At 48.4% G+C, this 20,664-nt stretch overlaps 7 protein-coding genes across 7 annotated transcripts; 5 read left to right on the forward strand and 2 right to left on the reverse strand.

Annotated features, from left to right (window-relative positions):
- Nucleotides 1-33: 33 nt before the first annotated feature.
- EJ05DRAFT_496932 (uncharacterized protein) lies at nucleotides 34-3,332 on the forward strand (the record flags this gene model as incomplete). The annotated part of the gene is made up of 9 exons (XM_033746468.1): nucleotides 34-50; nucleotides 110-374; nucleotides 423-633; nucleotides 685-1,239; nucleotides 1,293-1,851; nucleotides 1,900-2,250; nucleotides 2,307-2,807; nucleotides 2,855-3,040; nucleotides 3,095-3,332. 9 exons carry the CDS (start codon nucleotides 34-36, stop codon nucleotides 3,330-3,332), a joined length of 2,883 nt encoding a protein of 960 aa, XP_033604511.1.
- A 1,076-nt stretch (nucleotides 3,333-4,408) lies between these two features.
- Nucleotides 4,409-5,887, forward strand: EJ05DRAFT_472992 (uncharacterized protein). The gene is made up of 3 exons (XM_033743295.1): nucleotides 4,409-4,459; nucleotides 4,568-5,033; nucleotides 5,158-5,887. The coding sequence occupies exons 2-3, from the start codon at nucleotides 4,767-4,769 to the stop codon at nucleotides 5,611-5,613; spliced, it is 723 nt and encodes a 240-aa protein (XP_033604512.1). The 5' UTR covers nucleotides 4,409-4,459; nucleotides 4,568-4,766; the 3' UTR covers nucleotides 5,614-5,887.
- Nucleotides 5,888-6,048: 161 nt separating this feature from the next.
- On the reverse strand, nucleotides 6,049-7,003 carry EJ05DRAFT_472994 (uncharacterized protein). Its single transcript, XM_033743296.1, has 2 exons — nucleotides 6,776-7,003; nucleotides 6,049-6,720 (listed from the first exon to the last, which is right to left on the reverse strand). Exons 1-2 carry the CDS (start codon nucleotides 6,848-6,850, stop codon nucleotides 6,286-6,288), a joined length of 510 nt encoding a protein of 169 aa, XP_033604513.1. The 5' UTR covers nucleotides 6,851-7,003; the 3' UTR covers nucleotides 6,049-6,285.
- Nucleotides 7,004-8,279: 1,276 nt separating this feature from the next.
- Nucleotides 8,280-10,095, forward strand: EJ05DRAFT_496935 (P-loop containing nucleoside triphosphate hydrolase protein; the record flags this gene model as incomplete). Its single annotated transcript, XM_033746469.1, has 3 exons — nucleotides 8,280-9,342; nucleotides 9,398-9,606; nucleotides 9,667-10,095. The coding sequence occupies 3 exons, from the start codon at nucleotides 8,280-8,282 to the stop codon at nucleotides 10,093-10,095; spliced, it is 1,701 nt and encodes a 566-aa protein (XP_033604514.1).
- Nucleotides 10,096-10,629: 534 nt separating this feature from the next.
- Nucleotides 10,630-14,875, forward strand: EJ05DRAFT_472996 (RdRP-domain-containing protein). The gene is made up of 7 exons (XM_033743297.1): nucleotides 10,630-11,032; nucleotides 11,082-11,943; nucleotides 12,014-12,799; nucleotides 12,866-13,673; nucleotides 13,729-13,843; nucleotides 13,904-14,230; nucleotides 14,278-14,875. The coding sequence occupies exons 1-7, from the start codon at nucleotides 10,677-10,679 to the stop codon at nucleotides 14,711-14,713; spliced, it is 3,690 nt and encodes a 1,229-aa protein (XP_033604515.1). The 5' UTR covers nucleotides 10,630-10,676; the 3' UTR covers nucleotides 14,714-14,875.
- Nucleotides 14,876-15,156: 281 nt separating this feature from the next.
- On the reverse strand, nucleotides 15,157-16,851 carry EJ05DRAFT_496937 (CoA-transferase family III; the record flags this gene model as incomplete). Its single annotated transcript, XM_033746470.1, has 2 exons — nucleotides 15,157-16,283; nucleotides 16,344-16,851. 2 exons carry the CDS (start codon nucleotides 16,849-16,851, stop codon nucleotides 15,157-15,159), a joined length of 1,635 nt encoding a protein of 544 aa, XP_033604516.1.
- A 513-nt stretch (nucleotides 16,852-17,364) lies between these two features.
- Nucleotides 17,365-20,599, forward strand: EJ05DRAFT_530432 (beta-galactosidase). Its single transcript, XM_033748974.1, has 3 exons — nucleotides 17,365-17,696; nucleotides 17,891-20,414; nucleotides 20,445-20,599. The coding sequence occupies exons 1-3, from the start codon at nucleotides 17,655-17,657 to the stop codon at nucleotides 20,504-20,506; spliced, it is 2,628 nt and encodes an 875-aa protein (XP_033604517.1). The 5' UTR covers nucleotides 17,365-17,654; the 3' UTR covers nucleotides 20,507-20,599.
- Nucleotides 20,600-20,664: the final 65 nt, after the last annotated feature.

Here is a 20,664-nt window from a genome sequence, read left to right on the forward strand (position 1 = left end):
CGTGGCTGGCACGTCGTATAAGCTACCAAAACTATGGCCGCATCTAGCCTGTCAGTAGAACACCTCTTTGAACCTATCATCTGCTAATGATCCTCTGACAATGACACAGGGAGCACTTACTGTGCAGTCAATGGGATTCGGTGGTCTGCGAATGCACCGAACAACAAGAATCTGTTGATTTACGACAGGTTGAAGATCATAAATCTTGGGATGCCGTCCAGAATCAATTACAGGAGATGGGCGGCGATCAGGGACTCGCTCTACTTTCACGAAGTCTATTGGAGGTACAAGACTTTGCTAACATATGCATGCATAAAGCATCAATGAACATCGACTGTTCCATAATCTGGGGATACATGTGGTTGGTTTTGAAGGTATGGCAATTCATTTTCCATAACAATGCTTGAGCTGACTTTGTGCAGATCATCCACGAGACTAAGACTGGTGCACACGTTTTACCGATACTGCAGGACATTACTCAAAAGATTGGTCTCTTCACCAACTATGTCGCTGGCACAAGCGCTCTGACCGTAGGAATGAAAGGATTTTGTGTCGACATTGGTGTGGCTCTGCTCCAGTTTCTATCTCACCTGCTCAAGTTCATGAGGAACAATACTGTTCACACGATACGCGGTATGATATTCTGAGTCGTGCTCGATGTGTATGTTGACCTTCAATTCACAGGGCACATCTCACCCATCGAATGGCAACCTCTAGACAAACAGTACTCGTCATCATGTCGTCAAGTTCATGATGTGATCAGTTGCATGGAAATGCTTCTCAACTTTGCGAGGCGCCCTAAGCCCGCGCGTGATGTAGGCAACGGTAGAGAAATCAATGATTTGCTGGCACCAATGAGACGAAGCTTAATGTGGCAAGAACCGGCAAAGCTACCCTGTATTATTCTACCCTCTGCCAGGACCCCAAAACTTTTTGATCGAACAGAAGTTACCAGAAGTATTGAAGAGCGGTTCAAGTCTGGTATCCCCGAACAGTCCTTGCAGTCGCTAGCAATACATGGCCTTGGAGGAGTTGGGAAGAGTACCGCAGCTCTAGGGTATGCTGAAACCAAGCTCCAACAGGGCGAGCTAGATGCGGTCTTCTGGGTTCATGGTGAAAATGAGTCATCGATTAAACAAAGCTTTACGGATATTGCACTTCGTCTCAAGCTCCCAGATGCACAGCAAGGCGATCATGATGGAAATCGTGTTATGGTCTTGCACTGGCTTCAACGCACCCGTAAGAATGGAGGTCTTCAGTTCTTGCTCAATCGCTGATTCTTATTGTGGTAGAAAGTCGTTGGCTTCTCGTGTTCGACAACGCAGAAGTGGCCGATCTAATCAGAGAATATTGGCCTCTATCAGGTCGCGGCCAGATTTTGATCACTACTCGTAGCTCACCGATGGCTTACGAACTTACGAATAATCTGATAGAAGTTAGCAATTGGAACGACGAGATAGGATTGAAATTTTTGCTCCATCTATTATCTAGGGACATAGCTACAGACCTTGAAGAGAAAGAAACAGCATCAGCTTCGGAACTGTCAGAGAGACTGAGTGGACATGCTTTGACAATATCCGCAATGGCTGGCCTTATCCATCGCCACGCGTGCTCAATCACGGAATTCATGGCTTTCTATGATCGATATCCGGGTCAAGTGAGTGGCATATCAGCAAACCGCTCAATCAACGCAGTTTGGGAATTGTCTTTCAAATCGCTTGACTCAGAAAGCCGAGTACTCTTGGGAGCTATGTCTTTCTTAAAGCCTGACAGTATCCCACAGGATTTGTTAGAACCGCAAACAACGGAATATCTTGACGAAAGTATCATATTTGCCCAAGACAAATCCAGGTTAGTCTGCCAGAGATATTCGATGCTTTCAAGTAACTAATCGTCTAGATTTTCTAATGCTGCAGAAAACCTTATTAACGCTGCCCTTGTGAAACATGACCGTCACTCGAGGACGTTCTCTATTCACCGCTTAGTTCAAAAGGCCTTTAGGATGTTTCTATCGCCAATAGAACGGCACGACGCTTTCAAAAATGCTGCGACATTGACGTTTAAGGCATTTCCAGATCCGCGTCGCGGAGGAACTGCAGGTCCTATTAGTCTTTATGACACATGGGACCAGTGCGCTACGTACTTCCTGCACGTAATCAGCCTCAAGGATAGATTCCGTGAGGAGATACATCTGAACCCTCAATTCACTGCATTACCACTCTATTGTAGATTGAATAACTCATGTCAGAGGTAGGACACACCATTTGTGTATTCAGCCCCAGAACTATACGCTAAAGACTCAGCAGATACCTCTTAGAGATAAATTCTTTGGACGAACTTGGAGATCTCGTCGACGTCAACACAATGGCCCTGGACACATTACCCTCGGAAGGGAGAACGGTGAACCTATACGGTTCATTGACGTCACATCACGGACAGCTACTTATGCGTTTAGGTCATCCCCATGAAGCTGTGATCTGGCTCAAGAAGTCATATGAAATGCGGAGCCATGACGTGCCATGGAATCCACGAGAATCATCTGCCGCTGCGATCAATGTCGCTGCCGCTTTAGCGACTTCCAACCACTTCACTGAATCTCTACGCTGGTATAAACTCGGCTATGAGCACTTCATGGAATGGTCATTGAGACAGCATGATAACAAAGCCGTAATGTCTCCCACAATTAGGATAGAGATGGGCCTTTGTCTCTATTGGCTGAATGATGTAGATGCTGCGAGGGATCAGCTGAGCCTAGCTCTTACACATATAGAGTCTACGACACCATACAACTGGGCCAGAGCAGCTGGGTAAGAGACCTATAAGAGCGATGTACTTTCAAATGCTAATCCTGCAGGGCTCACTTCGGCCTCGGAACTGTCGACCGCCGTGAACGCAAATTTGACACAGCTGAATGGCACTTCCTAGAAGCGCAGAATCTATGGCTAAAAGGAGATCAGATGCGCACCCACCCAATGTATGCGGCCTGTTCCTATCGGCTGGGGTGTGTCGCAATGGAGCAAGGAGATATCACTGCTGCGATGTAAGTCGAACTACTACCACACCTTTACTAAATGGCGTGCTAACATGCTCAAAGCAAGCACCTGCATGATGCGATGAGACAAACCGGAAAAAGCAGTCATATTATGACGGCAGAGCATATGAGAGTCCTCTTTAAGCTTGCGGAAGCCCTTGAGCAAGATCCGAGAAGCACGAGAGAGTCCATATCAATTCGTGAAGAGGCCGAATGTCTACTGCGCCGACGTGTACCGAATATTGAAGATCCCGGGAGCGAGAAGATATATGACAGTTTTGTGTGTATCGAGTGGCGCTAAGAGGTCTCAGTGAAAGGTCACGAGCAGCAATTGACTGACTGCTTTCCCTATTTTCACCACATTATTGGCACCTGTGATTGACTGATACACAAGCTCGCTACGGGTATCACTATTGCGCGCCTTACGTTCACTGGCTGTCTCAGGATCCAATAGTGGAGATTAATCAACCTCTGATCGGAGGTAGGAAACCGTTATTGATGGTAGGGACCAAGGACCTTGACTCGTCGTAGTCTTCTTGCGAGTGAGACCCAGCTTGAGACCTGAACTGATATCTCGAGCGTTCTGCGGAAGGTTGTCTTGGATTTTGAGGCCGTCAGGAGTTCGCAAGCGGGGCCTCTGCTGGACGTTATACATAGAATCATTATTTCATGAGTGGGCCTAGAAGATATCTGCAATTGGCCCATCATTGGAACACGTAAAAAATGTCCTAAAGTGTAGTTGAGTTTATCATAGATCCATTACCCGCCAATTTCCGTTATTAAACTCTTGCTCGATAAATGGAGAGGGATGCACATGATATCGTGTCTGGTACGCGTCAGAGGGGTTAGCCGCTGCAAGTATAAGAGCGCTAACGGGAGGAGTAAGTCCTTTACAGCCGTACGGCTTGTGAGATCACTGTCGCACATATCATTATGACTATAGATTAAGGTTTTGCAAATCTGAGCGTGCGACAGATCATCGTGGCTGTGGAGCTGCAAGAGAGCGTAACTCAAGCACGTGGGCTCTGAGTCCGGTGAAGCTGGGGATGATACAATTGGGCACATAAGAGGTGCTGAGATTCAATTGCCCTGTGATCCTTCTGTTAGCTTGTATTATGGTTGTACATGGTCATTATGCTTGAAAGCCTAGTAAGGATTTTTCAACAAGGAGATTTTTACTGCCTGACCTGCGAGCATTAGATCCGAACAATCTCCGCGCACGACCCTCAGCCACGCGGGTCATTCTGGTAGTGGGGCATATTAACGGCTCTCATCTTCGTTTCTCATTCCCAAAGACCATCTGTCTGCTGCGCAAAGGTCTTCCAGCAGGCGCGTGTTGTCTGTCGGACCAATCTCACCACCCAAGCCAACATGGCCGACTTCGAAAGCGAAACGGACAGCGATTACACAAGTTACTGGCGCGATTGGGTAAGTCAACACACCTACCTTCATTCTACACACATGGACACGCGGCGTGAGAGTACAAGACATACAACATGATGCAGCAAAGGATTAACGCAAACATGGGGATTGGAGCTATCATTAAGGATCCACCATGGCTGTGAAGCATCGGCAAGACGCGCCATGGATCAGATCTCCAAAAGGCGAAGCCTGCCAGCGCTCGGGTTGACACAGAGCATTGACAGGGGATCGCGCCCCTCGCAAACACCTATTACACAGCCCATGTCAGCACTCAAAGACAACTCATGATAGCTTCAATACATATTCTACCAAAATGCTGACCAATGTCTTGCAGTTCATATCCTCGCGCGGCAACGAATACTTCTGCGAAATTGACGAAGAATACCTCACCGATCGCTTCAATCTGACAGGACTCAACGTAGAAGTGCAATACTATCAATATGCGCTGGATCTCGTAACAGACGTCTTTGACCTAGATTGCGACGATGACATGCGGGAGCAAATCGAGAAGAGCGCGAGACATCTATACGGACTGGTACATGCGCGATATATTGTTACGACGAGAGGGCTGGCAAAGATGGTAAGTGTGCCGAAAGCCATACGTTCCATCCCATATATCAGCTTGGCCCCTCCATCCTCGCATTCATCAATATACTATACCCGAAGAGAGGTGTCGAGAGCTGACCTCAAATCTGTTCTCCTAGCTCGACAAATTTAAGAAAGCCGACTTTGGGAAATGCCCACGCGTGATGTGCACCTCGCAACCGCTCCTCCCGATGGGCCAGTCCGACGTACCCAACACCTCCCCGGTCAAGCTCTACTGTGCGCGCTGTGAAGACATCTACAACCCCAAATCCTCACGCCATGCCGCCATCGACGGCGCCTACTTCGGAACCTCGTTCCAGAATATTCTATTCCAGGTATATCCGTCGATGATGCCGGCGAAGACACAACGGCGGTACGAGCCACGGGTGTTTGGATTCAAGGTTCATGCGGCTGCAGCATTGATGCGGTGGCAAGCGATGCAGAGGGATGATATGAAGGATCGATTGCAAGCGGCGAAGGTGGAGAGTGGGTTCGAGGAGGAGGATGAAGAGATGGAGAGTGAGGACGAGTTGGACGACGAGATGGAGGGAGAACAGGTCGCACCCCCATTATGATAATAAGAGAAGGTAATTACGTTGCGCAAGTGGCATTGTCAGGTGTTCGGCGTTTGTTTGTTATAGCAGGCTCAGGTGCGGACTTGGTGTATAGACTCGCACCGTTCTTTTCAGTATCTTAGACCTGACATGTCCGATCCCCGTTGCTGATCTTATCTACTGATCATTCCGAATGTGTGATTCATAGGCCTCTAGCTCATGATAGTCACATTGTGTAGAGCTGAGAACACATCAATACACACGCACGAAAGTCACGTTTACAGCAAGAGAATCGCTATGAAGAATGATAATTTAATCCTTAATTGAAATTACAGAACCATGACTGTCTGTCAAGGCTGCCAGTTGAGCACAATAGCCATGCAATAGCCATATCAATGATCCAGCAATGTAGAACCACACGTGCAGGCGCTCGTAGCTCAGGCACACCAATGGCTTGATAGATCCATCCCATAGGGGGAGCATTAATTACCACTAAACCCAACGTGATACATGTTTTCGCATGGCCCTGGAACAACTCTCGCCAACTTGAATCGTCTGAAGATATCGTATCATCAGTCGATGAAAGTATGAGAGCTTCAAAGTCTTGCTGGTCTAAAGCATCGCAGCGTCAGCCCGATATGAAGAAATGCAAATTGAGCTTTAGGAATGAGACGCGTATTTTTTTGCACCCGTTTACAGGAGAGCAGCAAAGAGCGCACCAGCACCGACAAGAGCACCACCAGCAGCCTTGAAGCCAGCAGCAGCACCCTGGGAGGATGTTGGTTCGGCGCCGGTTCCTGATGCACCGGATGGGCTGCCGGATTCTTCGTCACCACCATTCTCGCCGCTGGTCTCAGTAGGAGACGGGGTAGGTGTGACAACGGAGCTGATGGAGGCTTCGGTGTTGACAGACACGACGAAGGTCGAGTTGCCGTAGTTGAGGGTGTGAAGGCCGTCCGAGAGACCGGCAGGGATAGAGGCAGCTGGCGGCTGAGTGGTTACAACAGCAGGGTTTTGTGGCTGGCTTGTGACGAGGTCAGGTTGGCTGGTCACAACAGCCGGCTGGCCAGTGACCACGCCGAGAGAGTTTGTCTGGGTAAGGTATTTGGTGTTCTCGTTGGTGTAAGGCTGTACGACGTTAATAATCGTGTGAATAGTGCGTGCCAAACGGAGTGTGACATACAACAGAGCTGACAGCACTGTCCTGGGCCAGAGCACCAGCGCACATAAGAGCAACGGTGAGGATCTTGGAGAACATTTTGAAAGTTATTAGAAGGGTAGTATAAGTGATTTGAAGTTGTTGAAGCGATTGGTAGTCGAAGTGAATTATTAGCGATAGGATGAAGCTCGAGAGCGACGCGATGCAGTAAAATGGAAAGTTGTTGGCGAAAGAAGAGACCAGAGTGTTTGCAGGGGATGAAGTAGAAGAAGTAGAGGTGAGAGGAATAAGGAGGTCCGCTATTAAAAGCAAGACCCGCCTGTCTTGTTTAGCGTCGTTTCGCGTCTTAACTAGGATCTCGCCCAGCAACGGCATGCAAGATTTGCGTTGCGCCACACTAGAGCTGAGCGAGCACAGACACTTTGCGGATCCAAGCGCCGGGCCATCTCTCTCCCCAGTTTGTTCTCTTGCGGTCAATCATGCTAATTACACTCTGGCAAGACACCACGCACCGCAGTTCCGGAGCTTAATCATATTTCATCCCGATAATAATGCCTCTGTCCTGTTGGAAGTCCGCGTGGCGCAGAGCAGCCAAGGTCTCTGACTGACAAAGGTTGGCCACCCAATACAACACGATATCCATTTTTTACGCGTCAATCTTGTCACACTTTACGTCAAAGCAAAGCTGTTTTCATGCCCTTGTGCCAGACTCACAGTCACCAAGCCAATGATGATTGGCTAGTAGAGCAATAGCCGATTTATTGACTACGTGCGCTAGTCCCACTTCACTACAAGGATCCCCACACATACGGTGACTTAGCACGTTATATATAGCATACTCACGTATCAGTCAAGACAATGACAGAAGTCGTAAAATCTTGTAGCTCGATACAATCAACTGACGATGATGCCTGCCATTGCCCATCTCATGCAATCTACAAGAACATGATGATCCCACGGCACCCCGGGCGACTAGAATGTTTTGGTCCTCGCAGTACGGAGATCAGTCAAACCATTGTATCTACATCAGGCTGAAGCGCAATCACGGGTACCTGGTGACTGCTCACGACGCAAGATGACCCACAAAGACCTGCATTGCTCCATGCTATCACGTGTCCAGCAAAGGTTCTGCATAATAGGTACAGTAGTCACCACCGCAATCGACACTTGGTGAGCAAGTGATGGTGTGCAAACTATCCGAATAATACTCGGACTGTTCTACCAGCAAGTTTTGTAGCTTAGCCTGATAGTATGCGGTCTAGTTTATCTCCATTGGTGAGAAACAGATGGACCGCAAGCGCCAAATGTCGTTTGTTTAGTTGTTTTATTTGTTTCTAAGGCTGTATAGTTGTTGGACTGTACTGTTGCTTTGAAACGTGCTTGTGTGATTCATGTCCAACTTTCTTGCATTGTTCTAATCATTCTGAGTCTGATATAAAGCTGACGCACTCTATCTTTGTAGGCATTTCCAACATCGATCAAATCTTTCCCTACGTACCTACCATTCGAGCGCTGTCTCGCGATCACTATGCCTAAATTCAAAGTCAGCCAGGAGATCAACCTTCCCGATATTCCTTTCCCCTTTCGTTGGATACCTTCAGAGAATGCTGCAGATGACATCAAACTCGCCGTACAAAAGCGCACTGAGATGACTGTAGAGCGACTGTGCTGGGTGTTACGGAACGCACCTCGGTCCAACAGTATAAGAGACTACATCTCCTCTTTTGACGTGTCAATGGTTCGTTCAAATTTATCAACAAACTTGAATGGCCATAACCCATTATTTTACGCTGTGGCATCAATGCACGTAGACGTCGTCGGTTTGCTAGTGGGCCTTGGAGGGGACATCAATGTCGCCCTCCCATCGAGACCTGGTTTAAGTATTCCTCTGATTGCTTTCGCTGCGCTTGAAGGCTGGTGTAGACTTCGTCGCCACCAAGGCACTGAAATGATACGAAAACTGTTGGCTCTAGGTGCCGACCACGAGCTGATACCTCGCGACATGTGGGAGGACTATATTCGCGCGCCAGCAAAGCTCGCTCCTCCAGGGGCCCTACCACCAAAGGCCACTTGGTGCTCTGGAAGAATTCGAATCGCCCTCGCCAAGGCTCTCAACCTCACTGATCGATATCTGCTTTTTACAGCGGAGGAATACAAAAGTCCCAGCAGACTTCAGTCCCAAATTCTCAGCGACACGCAGTCGAAAAGCCTATTCGAGCTTCCATTCTACGTTGTAGCTCAGCGCTATGCTATCGAGCGTATCCAAAAATCCCTTATGTCTCACATTGTCGTGCAAGATAGGCGACCTTTAGTTTTAATATTTGGTGGGCCTTCAGGACATGGCAAGACAGAGTTAGCACGCCAAATAAAAGACCTTCTCAATGTGTCTTTTCACAACGTCAACTGCACAGACATGAAGTTCAATAACGATATCTTTGGTCCTCATGCGCCATATAAGGGATACGAAGACGGATCACCCCTCAACAATTTCCTGGCGGATCGGAATGGCAATCGAGCTGTTGTGCTGCTTGATGAGTTTGAGAAAACAAGTCAAGAGGTACATCACACACTGCTCAGGCCATTTGACGAAGGTCTGTAGCATTCTGGCTGCCACTATTCATTAAAGGGCTTTCTAATCATATACAGGTATATATCAAGACCGTAGAAATGGTGATAACGTTGGTTGTAAGAACATGATCTTCATCATGACTACAAATCTTTTCGACGATGAGATTACGGCGTTCTACAACAACCATCTCGCCAAAAAGTCTCATACAGAAAGGAAGAATGTCAATGGGACCATCTACAGAGAGTTGCAGTCGCGCCTCCGTCAGAAGATGCGCCAGAGATTTGGGGTAAGTGAAACATTCATGTTTTCCAACGTTGGGAAATTAACACGCTAATCGCTCAAATAGGTTCCTCTGGCAGGTCGCATCCGAGAAATTGTGCCGTTCTTTCCGTTCTCCCCAACAGAATTTCCAGTCGTGAGTCACAAGAACATCCTCAAGCTGAGTGACTCCCTATACCCTCCGCCAGACAAGGACAATAAACGATACTTGGGGAAAATTCATATAGAAGTTGTAGACGAAGAAGCAGTTTGTCAGAATATTGTATATGACTCACAGGAAGGAGCACGCTCAATTGAGCGGGACATTGAGGATAAGATCAGAAATGGTGTCTTAGATCTTTATCTGGACAGAGACGACAGCCTGGAAAATATTGCTAAGTCCCCACTGATGAATATGGAGGTTACAATTGAGCCGAATGATGGTGATAGGAAGATGATCATTGTACGCGATAATGGCACTATCTCTGCACCTCGCGAGTTCCCTCTATCATTCTAGTTCAAAACATCCTCACGAGAGTTATGGAATCTGTTCAGTCGGGATAGGGAAGTATGGTGATAGAGCTATACTATACGTTTCGGATTATAAGTTAAATTATAACATACTTTATCTAAGCCTAATTTTTTAGTTGAACCTCAATGACAAGACTTCTATTTCGGTAGCTAGGCCAAGTTCCTAGAGCTCCTATACTGCACAAAAATCTAATGATAACGTTATAATAGCCTAAATTGGAGGATGTTATGTAAATACTTCGCATTCTTACTTTTGATCTCGAGTGGAAGCATGATCTATCTCTTCGGCTTGACTGTCCGTCCCGAATAGAGTTGACTCGGTCCTTGGAGATTTATTTCTAGAACTTCTAAATATTACTGGAATTTGGTATCTAGTAGCCGTACTCTACTAATAGTCTAATACTCTAATTGGTATGAAGTATGAATCGTCTAAAGCGGGGCATCACTGCTTGCAGCTACATCCCTGCCTAGCTGAGATACTTCATCGGATTACTTCCCGTACGCTCCGCCTTGCTTCTCGCATCAACCAAGAAATCTCACGTACAGTTGAATCTCCTACTTTTCGTGATGGAAGTTTTTATGCATAATGTGCCTGGAGATCTGACAGACAAGAGCCTCGCCATCCAACTAAGGCCAGTGATGGAAGCTCTGAATATCCGGGACTGGAGGTGCGAAAAGGTGAGGAAGAAGGCATTTGCTACTATTACATTTCTCCACACCGGTGATGGTATCCGGTTCCGACATCAGCATGAGCAAGAACCTGTCTCGACCATCAATCTAAGCGGTAAGCCTCAGTACAAAGCAAGGTTGCATCTACTTGGAAATGAAGTGTACTGCACCTTAAGCCACAAGAATCCAAATCCGTTCCTTCTCAAATCTCTTGCGAAGGTTGCTGAAGATCGTTCTCATATGGAAAAAGAGAGGTAGGAAATCTAACATTAGGGATGATACGGCATTAACCTCTATTAGCAGACGCCCAGAAGAACCGAAAGATGATACAGTGGTATTTACAACGAAGAGTATATCTTGCGGCTGCTATAGGTACATGGGCAAGAGCCTGGCTTACTTTCCAGAATTTGTGTGGCCAACGATCGAAGGCTCGGCGAGATTTTTGAAACAGTCGCTGTTTATCAGTTATCGGGATTCCCATGGCTGCAAGAAAGTTGAAATTCCGTTTCGGATCATCGAAAGTCTTGTTGCATCGGCTGCCTCCCATACACTCACTTTGACTCTCTGGGAGCCCCCAAAGCTCTATCAAGTGCACGATCAGCAGCTTCAGAGCGCCATGGCACAACTAAGCTTCAATCGACGTGCGGAAAAAGGACCCGATATGAGCCGCCTCAGTGGCTTGACCCAAGATGTTTACGACCACCAAAGGATTATGGGTCTGACTCTTGTCTTTCAGCTCACAGTGTCCGCGTTTGCATTTGATGTATACGTGAATAGACTAATCAAACGCGAGACTATCTCGATATGGCAGCGAGATCTCTGTAAGCCCAAAGTGTCCCAAGAAAGATCTCTGCGGCTCGATCAGCAGAATTTGCAAGCACAGATCCAAAATGTCACGAAAAGCGTGCCATTCAGTGTCTTATTCCAGATGGAAGCTCTGGTGCGCAACGGGTATCTTCTACCGTCGACTGTTGAGGGCCTACTGAAGAGAATTGCGACGTGCTCGGAGAGCATCTCTGATACCGCTATTAGAAAGTTGTTCGAACAACTACCGTTTCCAGGCCCAGAGGTTGACGCATCTGTGTTCGACTTAGATGAGCTATGGGATTACTTGTTAGACAACGAGATCCAAACTAGGGAGGCGCTCTTCAAGCCTCTGATCACTGTAAGATTCATCGCGCACTTAATCAAGTTCGAAGGTTGGGGATTCCCACGCGTCGCTAATAGTCATCTAGGATAGAGCTCTTCAAAATATTGTCATGGTTTACAAAGCTCGTGTAACACCAACTCGAACTACCCTTCATGGCCCTGAGCCTGAAGCAAAGAATCGTGTGCTCAGGCGCTTCCCGGAACATACGAATTTCTTTCTGCGCGTACAGTTCTGTGAGGAGGACGGTACTGATCTGCAATTTAGCACCACTGTATCAAACCGGAAAGTATATGATCGCTTCACTAGTGTTCTGAATAAAGGTATCAGCATCTGTGGTAGAGTGTATGGCTTCCTCGGATTTTCGCACTCGTCTCTCCGCAGTCACGCCGCTTGGTTCATGTCCACTTTCTTTAGTGAGAAGCAGCTACAGTCTTATGTCACCATCATCAAGTGGCTCGGTAATTTCGACAAGATTCGGTCTCCTGCTCGCTGTGCTGCTCGGATCGGCCAGGCCTTCTCCGAGACCCCTCTTGCTGTTTCATTAACAGACAACAGTATAAAAACACGTCAGATCCCGGATGTGAGTGTTCGTACAGATGGCGTGGAACGTGTTTTCAGCGACGGCGTCGGACTCATCTCACAAACGGCTTTGGAACTGATACACAAAGCGCTACCCAACCAGAACTCGTATCCAACATGCTTTCAGATCCGTTGGGGTGGAGCGAAAGGCATGATTAGCCTACATACCCGTCTACAAGGCAATGTTATGCTTTACCGCCCATCAATGGTTAAGTTTGAAAGTCAGGTTACTGCCAACCTGGAGATATGTGACCTAGGTCGCAAGCCAATTGCCATGATGTTGAATCGTCAGGTACGTCTAGTCCTCAGTACACAGTTGCCTATACAAAGCCTCATATATTAACATGATAATTCTCAGCTTGTCAAAATCCTCGAAGATTTGGGCGTATCTTACAACTGGTTCTCGGCGCGTCAACAAGAAGCACTCCGCCATCTCCGACTACTTACTGCAAACGTCACGAATACCGTAAGTTATCTCCAGCACCAGAAAATCGCAGACAGCATTGGTTTTCCGCAGTTGATTCGGCGTCTAAACGATATCGGAGCGAGCTACAAACACGACCGCTTCCTCCGCTCTGTTGTAGAGACTCTGATTCTACGGGAGCTGCGGCTGCTAAAACACAAAGCTAGAATAGAGATCCGAGAAGGCGTTACACTTTTCGGCATCATGGATGAGACTGGCTACCTGGAAGAAGGTGAGGTCTTCATCACTTTCGAGAAGTCGAAGTCCGGCTTCTTAAAGACGTCTTTCCTCGATCTTGATAACCAGCAGATTATCGTTACCAGGTCCCCGGCACTTCATCCTGGTGACATTCAACTTGCTACAAACATTGTTCCACCGGATTACCACTCACTCAGAGCACATCGCAATTGCATCATCTTCTCTCAAAAGGGCCAGAGAGACTTGCCGAGCTGCTTGAGCGGTGGTGACCTTGATGGTGATATTTATAACATCATCTGGGATCAAAACGCGGTCCGTGAGTGTAGATATGTACAAAAGCCAGCAGACTATGCTCGTGTAACCCCTATCAGTCTCGACCGACCTGTGACGAAAGAAGACATGTCTAGCTTCTTCGTCAAATTCATGGAGACAGATCAACTGGGCATCATTGCTGTGAAGCATATGTGTCTTGCAGATCAAAAAGATGCCGGCACTATTGATGCTGGTTTGTTACTCGGGTACCCAGCTATGATAGCACGCCTCGCTAATCCTTCATCCAGGGTGCAAGACTCTTGCAGAGATGCATTCAACAGGTGTTGACTACTCGAAAACAGGTATTCCTATCGACATGTCTCAACTAAGAGGTCTAAAAATTGATCGTCACCGGCCTGATTTGTAAGTGAAAGCAACTCAAGTAGCCTGGTATTGAGCAAAAAGAGACTTACATACACGTAGCCTTGCGCCCGCTCCTATTGCAAATATCAAGGATCGTACCGAGATCATATTTGACGCGCCTACCGCTCCAAGTGCGGAGGTGAATGCAGACGAAGAAAGTACAGGACCTTCCTACTCATACTACAAGTCCGACAAAGCTCTTGGACGGCTCTATCGCGCAGTAGATGAAAAGAAAGTTTGGTATGACGAAGTCAAGACTAGTTACAAGCCAGATGTTGACATATGGTCAATGTTCCGAGACTACGTGTATGATGAGCTTGACCACTCGTATACACAGATGAGGTATTCGAAGTCGCACATAAAGGAGGCCTGGGAAATTCGTCACGCGTGGGTGTTCTTGTCCTAGCCTGCTTCCGAACTCTGATTCCCTCCAGATACGAAGGCGGCGTCGCAACCACGACTGCCGACTACTCGGAGCATGCATCTAAGACTCTCACCGAGCTAGAATTTTTCACTGGTAACATCTTTAACAAAACAGGCTCTCAAACGCCACGCCAACGCGACAAGTCCATGAAACTCAAGGACGAATTTGATCGTATCACGAAATGGGGAGCTACCATGATGCGTAGACGTAATCTCATGGCACTGGAAGAGGATGAAGATGAACGATTTAGTCAAAAGAGTGGCACTGATGAAGCTTTGAAGTTATGCCTTGCTTGTTTCGACGTAGGTCGGATGGACGATCCGCAGAAACGAAATGGTATGGGTGGGAGGGCTAAGAATACCTGTGAGAGTTTCAAGGTCGTCGCGGCGTGCTGCGTCGTAAAGGAACTTGATGCAGCTATATGGAGAGCAGAAGCTGGCCATTGATCACGATGACGAACTTAATGATTTGCTAAATTCCGTGCCAGACAATTGGCGTTTCCATGGTCAGGTTCGGGAATTTTTTATGACACCGTATATACTCCTGCCTCGTCATCTGAGGTTCATGTTGCTCCACTAAGACCGGAATGATATGGAGCCAGACACCATTCGTTAAAGTTGTGTTCGTCCTCTGTAGATTTTTCATAACGTCATATGACCATATAACACTACGATCCTACGACAGACTATGAGCGTCTATTACGACGCATAGGAATATTTGCACATCTTAAGATAGTGTGTATCATCAGGCGTTGCATAAATAGCCTGGGTCAGCCGGTTCCTTTGCAGTACGATGTTATTATTACGACTGACCAGACTATGCGACGTTACCCAAGGAGACGAGAAAGAGAGACCGCGACTGTACTGCAGAAGTCTTGTCTATCATGACACTACGTCTCAAATTTTGCTCTCGCTTGCTGGCCAAGGTGCAAAAGCCGCTCGATTTTGTCCTTAGATCCTTTGACGAATGACTCCGCAACTTCGTCTTTCCGCATCGGATCCAAGGCTAACACGTCATATCCATCGTCGAATCCTGGAAACACCGGCCTGCTAGAGCCGATTGTCTGCAAAATACAGAGTTCGTATGCCAGGGGCGTCAGGCTCATCTTGGGCAACGGTGCCAGCGTTTTCAAATACCCCAAGTTTGTCTGACCTTGAAGCATTTCCGGTGGCAGTGCTCTCGAACCTGAATCCTGAACTGCACCGAAGCGACTTGTCTTGAAGTACTTGAGAATGCCCATTGCTGTACCACACAGACTGGGGCTGATATTCCAGCCGATCGCAGGGTCAGTCTTTCCGGTGAACCGCTTCAACAATACGCTTTGCACCGCCAAAGCCGTCGCGTACCCAGTCGTGTAGTCATTGATCACCATCCCAGGTGGCCACCTAGGCTTTGCATCTTCCTCTCCCTCGCCCATAACAGCCATCATACCGCTGCTAGCCGAACCTTGCATATCGAAGCCAGGCTTGGAAGCCCACGGCCCGGTTGTACCATAGCAGCGCGTGCGACAAACAATCAACCCCGGGTTGATCCGACGTAGATCTTCTTCGCCGAACCCGAACTTCGAAATAGCATTTGCTCGGTACGAATCGATCCATACATGTGCTTGCCCGACCAGATCTCTGAGACGAGATACATCACTTCCCCTATGGAGGTTCAAGCGAGAGGATGCAGTACCTAGGTTGGCGTATGTGTAGACGAAGGGGTGCTCAAACCCATGAGTGAACATGATTTGAAGAACAGAAGCCCCGTGTTCAGCGAGGGTTCGGCCGGCGGATGGACCAGCGATGGCGTGAGTGAGACAGAGAACCTTTATACCTGATAATGGTCGGTGGCATGAATCGGGAAGATACGACCAAGGAATATTCTCTGTTATGGGTTGAAGGCTCTTTGCAGGCTCAGTGGGAACCCATGGCAGTTGGGCCAAATGACTGCCTTGAGGATGTGAACTCCATGATTCTTCAGTCTGACAGATGGCCATGGGCATGCCTGCTGCAGCAGCCGCAACTTCGAGCTCTGTGGTTATCATCAACGTCAGGCCAACCCGGAAAACTATCGCAGTGCGTCAGTGCCTACCTTCCGAATTCCACTTCCTCACTGCGTTCCTCACAGCACTCTCTGCAACCGAACAACCCAAAAATGCACTCCATCGATACACCAGATCAACGTACACAGCACTCAGGACGACCGACCGTCCATCCCTTGTCTCAAAGATATTGAAAAGAAAAGGATTGCCAGCCACCATATCCAACGGTATCTCCTGTCCATTGAGTGAAGGCGTCATCCCAATATCCGGATCGATATAGTTGTGTCCGCGCCGCAGATCAGACTCAACGCATTGTCGCTTGCCCCCTCGAGCCTCCCATATCTGCGCTGCTGTGACAGCATTTGCCAATGCCGGTATTGTGCCTATGAGTGACAGATTGATCTTCTCGCTTTTAGTCTCCGACACCGGCGGAATGCCTCCGATGAAACTGATTGTGGGTCCTTTCTCACTGGTGGGTAAAGGGATGTTGAAATCGAGCAGAATATCTTGCAAAGTACGCAGTGCGACCTCGTGGGAGGTCACTGACGAGCCAGCCATGACTGAAGGCAGACACGCGGTAAGTTTATCGCGACACGAACAGGATCTTGGAGGGCAGCATGTGAGTATTTATATGGTAAATGGATACACTGGTACGTCTCCAACTAAGCTTTTACGTGAAAAATAGGATGACGTTGTCGAATCGAGTGAATAGAGCATGGGTAAATTCCGTGGAAGTCGGCCACGATCAAATTATTCAGCTACACGCATATGCTCTGTAAGGCGGGATACTCCGTCGTAGTTCTCCGAGCGAATTTAGAACAGCCTAGGCGTTCACTGTAGGGGTCAAACAAACAACTCATAACAAGAGATGTCTTCGATAGAGATTTGATGCATCTTGACCACTTTAGGGAAGTAGAGCAACAAAAAATAAGAGCAGGAAGTAACGAGTATACTCTCTTATTATCAGGTGATGTTACTAGGCCTACATAAATGGTAATATAATAAGTTGGTCTGATGAAATAGTGCTACAAACAAGCTTTGGAAGATATAATCCCCAAATCCGAGAAAAGTATCAGTAGTACTTAATATATAGACCTTCCACTTCAGTATTCCCGCTAAAAGGATAAAGTAGAAGTTTTATATGCAAGTTTTCAACCTAACATCAACTTGCACTTCGTTAACTCGTTCGCAGAGACAGCGAACATTGCATTTAGCCGGCCAGCTAACAAGCATATACCCCAGATTCGCGGGTAGCCAAGATAAAGACCCACATCCTCCCCTCTTCACGACGTAGGGTTGATCCCTACCGCTATCCAATAAGACCACTTACTGATAGTTTTATCCGGAAATTCTCATTCTCCATGCCACGCCACATAACGATCATCAGTCGGGGTCTCGACCATGTATTTAGCAGCACTGCTGCCCTCAATGTTCCTCTGCCGATGGAAATCCCACTTGTGTATTTACTAACAAAATGCATGTTAATCTGCGGCAGAGTCTTTGGACGCATGTTCTCATAGCCTGTCTATACATCGTGGTGATTGTGCACGCGACTGGGCTACCCAGTGAATTAAACCACTCATCACCCGGACGACAGCGGATAAGGCTTCATACAGGATGGCGCTTCCAACGGTCTGAATCAAACCCGGATGGTCTGATATACGACCTTCGCCCCGATGCCAATGGCACGGAGCTCCAGGTATTGAGACCGTGGATCCTGCCCGATGCAAACCAATATATCAGGGACACGGACAAACACCACGCGCGGCCGCCCGGCAATCCGGGGGCTAATGTTTCTTTCGTATGGAACGACTTCGATGATTCGTCCTGGCAGAGTATCACCGTGCCGCATGACTGGGCTATTGCAGGCCCGTTCCAGAATGATAGCTTTTTGTCCTCTATGGGATCTTTGCCAGTTTATGGCGTGGGCTGGTACCGGAATACAGTAACGATTCCAGCTGAGTACAAGGATGGGAACTTGTTGCTTGAGGTTGATGGAGCGATGTCGTATCCTATGGTCTGGTTGAATGGGAACTTCGTTGGAGGCTGGGCGTATGGGTATAACTCTTTTCAGCTGGATCTCACCCCCTTTGTGAGATTCGGACAAGAGAATCTGCTGGCCATTCGCACGGAGGGTCCCTGGGATACGTTCTCTCGTTGGTATCCAGGAGCTGGGTTGTATCGCAACGTATGGATCGCAAGTGTCTCTCCCGTTCATGTTGTGCAGTACGGAACACATGTAATATCGAGAGATGTGACTGAGGAGTCAGCAACAGTCGATCTCAGCGTTCAGATTGAGAATAGCGGAAAGGACGAGATTCAGCGTGTTGAAGTCGTGACAACCACATTCGAAGTGGAATCAAGATCTGGCCTCTCTGGCAACAAAATAGCTAACCGACAGTCCACATTCCTGGACATCCCTCCAAATGAAAGAGTTGCAACCAATATCTCGTTCAAAATTGATCGTCCACGGCTCTGGGGTCCAGTACCATCCCAGACGCCCTCTCTCTACAAGGCTGTGACCCAGCTATACCGAGAGAGCATGCTCATAGACACATACAACACCACTTTCGGCATCAGATCCGTTGAAATGAGCTCTACGAACGGCCTACTGATCAACGGCAAACGCGTCTACATCCAAGGCGTCAACATGCATCACGACCTAGGCCCCATAGGAGCCGCATTCAACACGCGCGCCGCCGAACGACAACTACAGATCCTGCAAGACATGGGCGTCAACGCAATCCGCACGGCGCACAACCCGCCCGCTCCCGAGCTCCTCGATCTCACCGACCGCATGGGCATGCTCGTACTCGACGAGATCTTCGACTGCTGGGAAGTCGCAAAGACACCGTCGGACTACCACTTGATCTTCCCAGACTGGCACGAGCCCGATCTGCGCTCCTTCATTCGGCGCGATCGCAATCACCCGTCGGTGTTTATGTGGTCCTTCGGAAATGAAGTCCCGGAACAGAGCGTCGCGCTCGACGCTCGCGCCGCGGTGATAGCGACTGCTCTGGGCGATATCGTCAAGCAAGAAGATCCCACGCGCCTCTCGACGTGCTCGATGAATCTGTCCAAGCCTAACCAATCCCTGCCCAATGCACTCGACGTCATCGCACTAAACTACCAGGGCGAAGGGATCCGCTATGGGCCAGGCTACGAGCACTTAACAGGCAACCGCAGTCCGCCGCAATACGACGCCTTCCATGCGAAGTTCCCCGAAAAGGCAATTTTTGGCAGTGAAATTGCCTGGTCACTGAGCACACGAGGCACCTTTTTCTTTCCCGTAACCAACCTGACGAGTGCGCCCGCGAACGACACAAGTCTGGTCGCAGACGGAGGCGGGAATTCGACGCTGAAGGAAGTCAGTGCGTACGAGCTGTACACGTCGCAAGCAGGCTCGTCGCCCGAGAAAGTCTTTGCCGCGCAGGACACGCACCCCTTCGTCGCAGGTGGGTTCGTATGGGTTGGCTTCGATCATCTCGGGGAGCCGTATCCCTACGAAGGCACGCGAAGCACGATATCAGGGGTCCTAGACCTGTCCGGGTTCAAAAAAGAGCGGTTCTGGCTGTATCAGGCACGGTGGAGATCAGAGACAAGAATGGCGAAGATCGTGCCGCACTGGACTTGGGCTGGGCGAGAGGGGTTGATCACGCCTGTTCATGTGTTCACGTCAGCAGACGAGGGCGAGATATTCGTCAACAATGTATCACAGGGACGATTGACGAAGGATGCGGATGCCTATCGGTTTAGGTGGGATCAGGTAATATATGAGCCAGGAGAGCTCAGAGTTGTGACGTGGAAGAATGGGACATTCTGGGCAGAGGACAGAGTGAGGACTGCTGGGCAGGCTTCGAAGCTAGTGCTTACTGCCGATCGGAGTGTCGTTGCTGCGGATGGAGAAGATCTCTCATTCGTGACGGCGGAGGTGCTTGATGCAGATGGGAATTTTGTGCCTGACGCGAATGCACATATCACGTTCTCCGTAAATGGCACAGGTGAGATTATTGCGACAGACAACGGATTTGCAGGCGACTACGTGAGTTTCCAGTCCACTATGCGAGCTGCATTCAACGGTATGGCACTGGTTGTAGTGCGATCTATTCCGGACATGAGTGGTACGACGATAGTAACAGCGACGGCTGGAGGATTGGAGGCTGCGGTCGTGGAGATTGGAACTCGCTCATTTATTTCCACGCACGCTATGTAGATTGCACGCGTGGTGTCTTGCTACTTTCATGAGCTTAGTCCTCACCAGGACATATGATTGAATGATTTACCTCCTAAAATGGACCATGCCGGCATCTATCTCGTAATGCATCCCATGAAGTATCAACAAAGTGTTACGTTCACACTCAACGCTCGTAC

The sequence above is a fragment of the Pseudovirgaria hyperparasitica genome (assembly GCF_010093815.1).
Source record: "Pseudovirgaria hyperparasitica strain CBS 121739 unplaced genomic scaffold EJ05scaffold_2, whole genome shotgun sequence".
Taxonomy (NCBI): Eukaryota; Fungi; Ascomycota; class Dothideomycetes; order Acrospermales; family Acrospermaceae; genus Pseudovirgaria; species Pseudovirgaria hyperparasitica.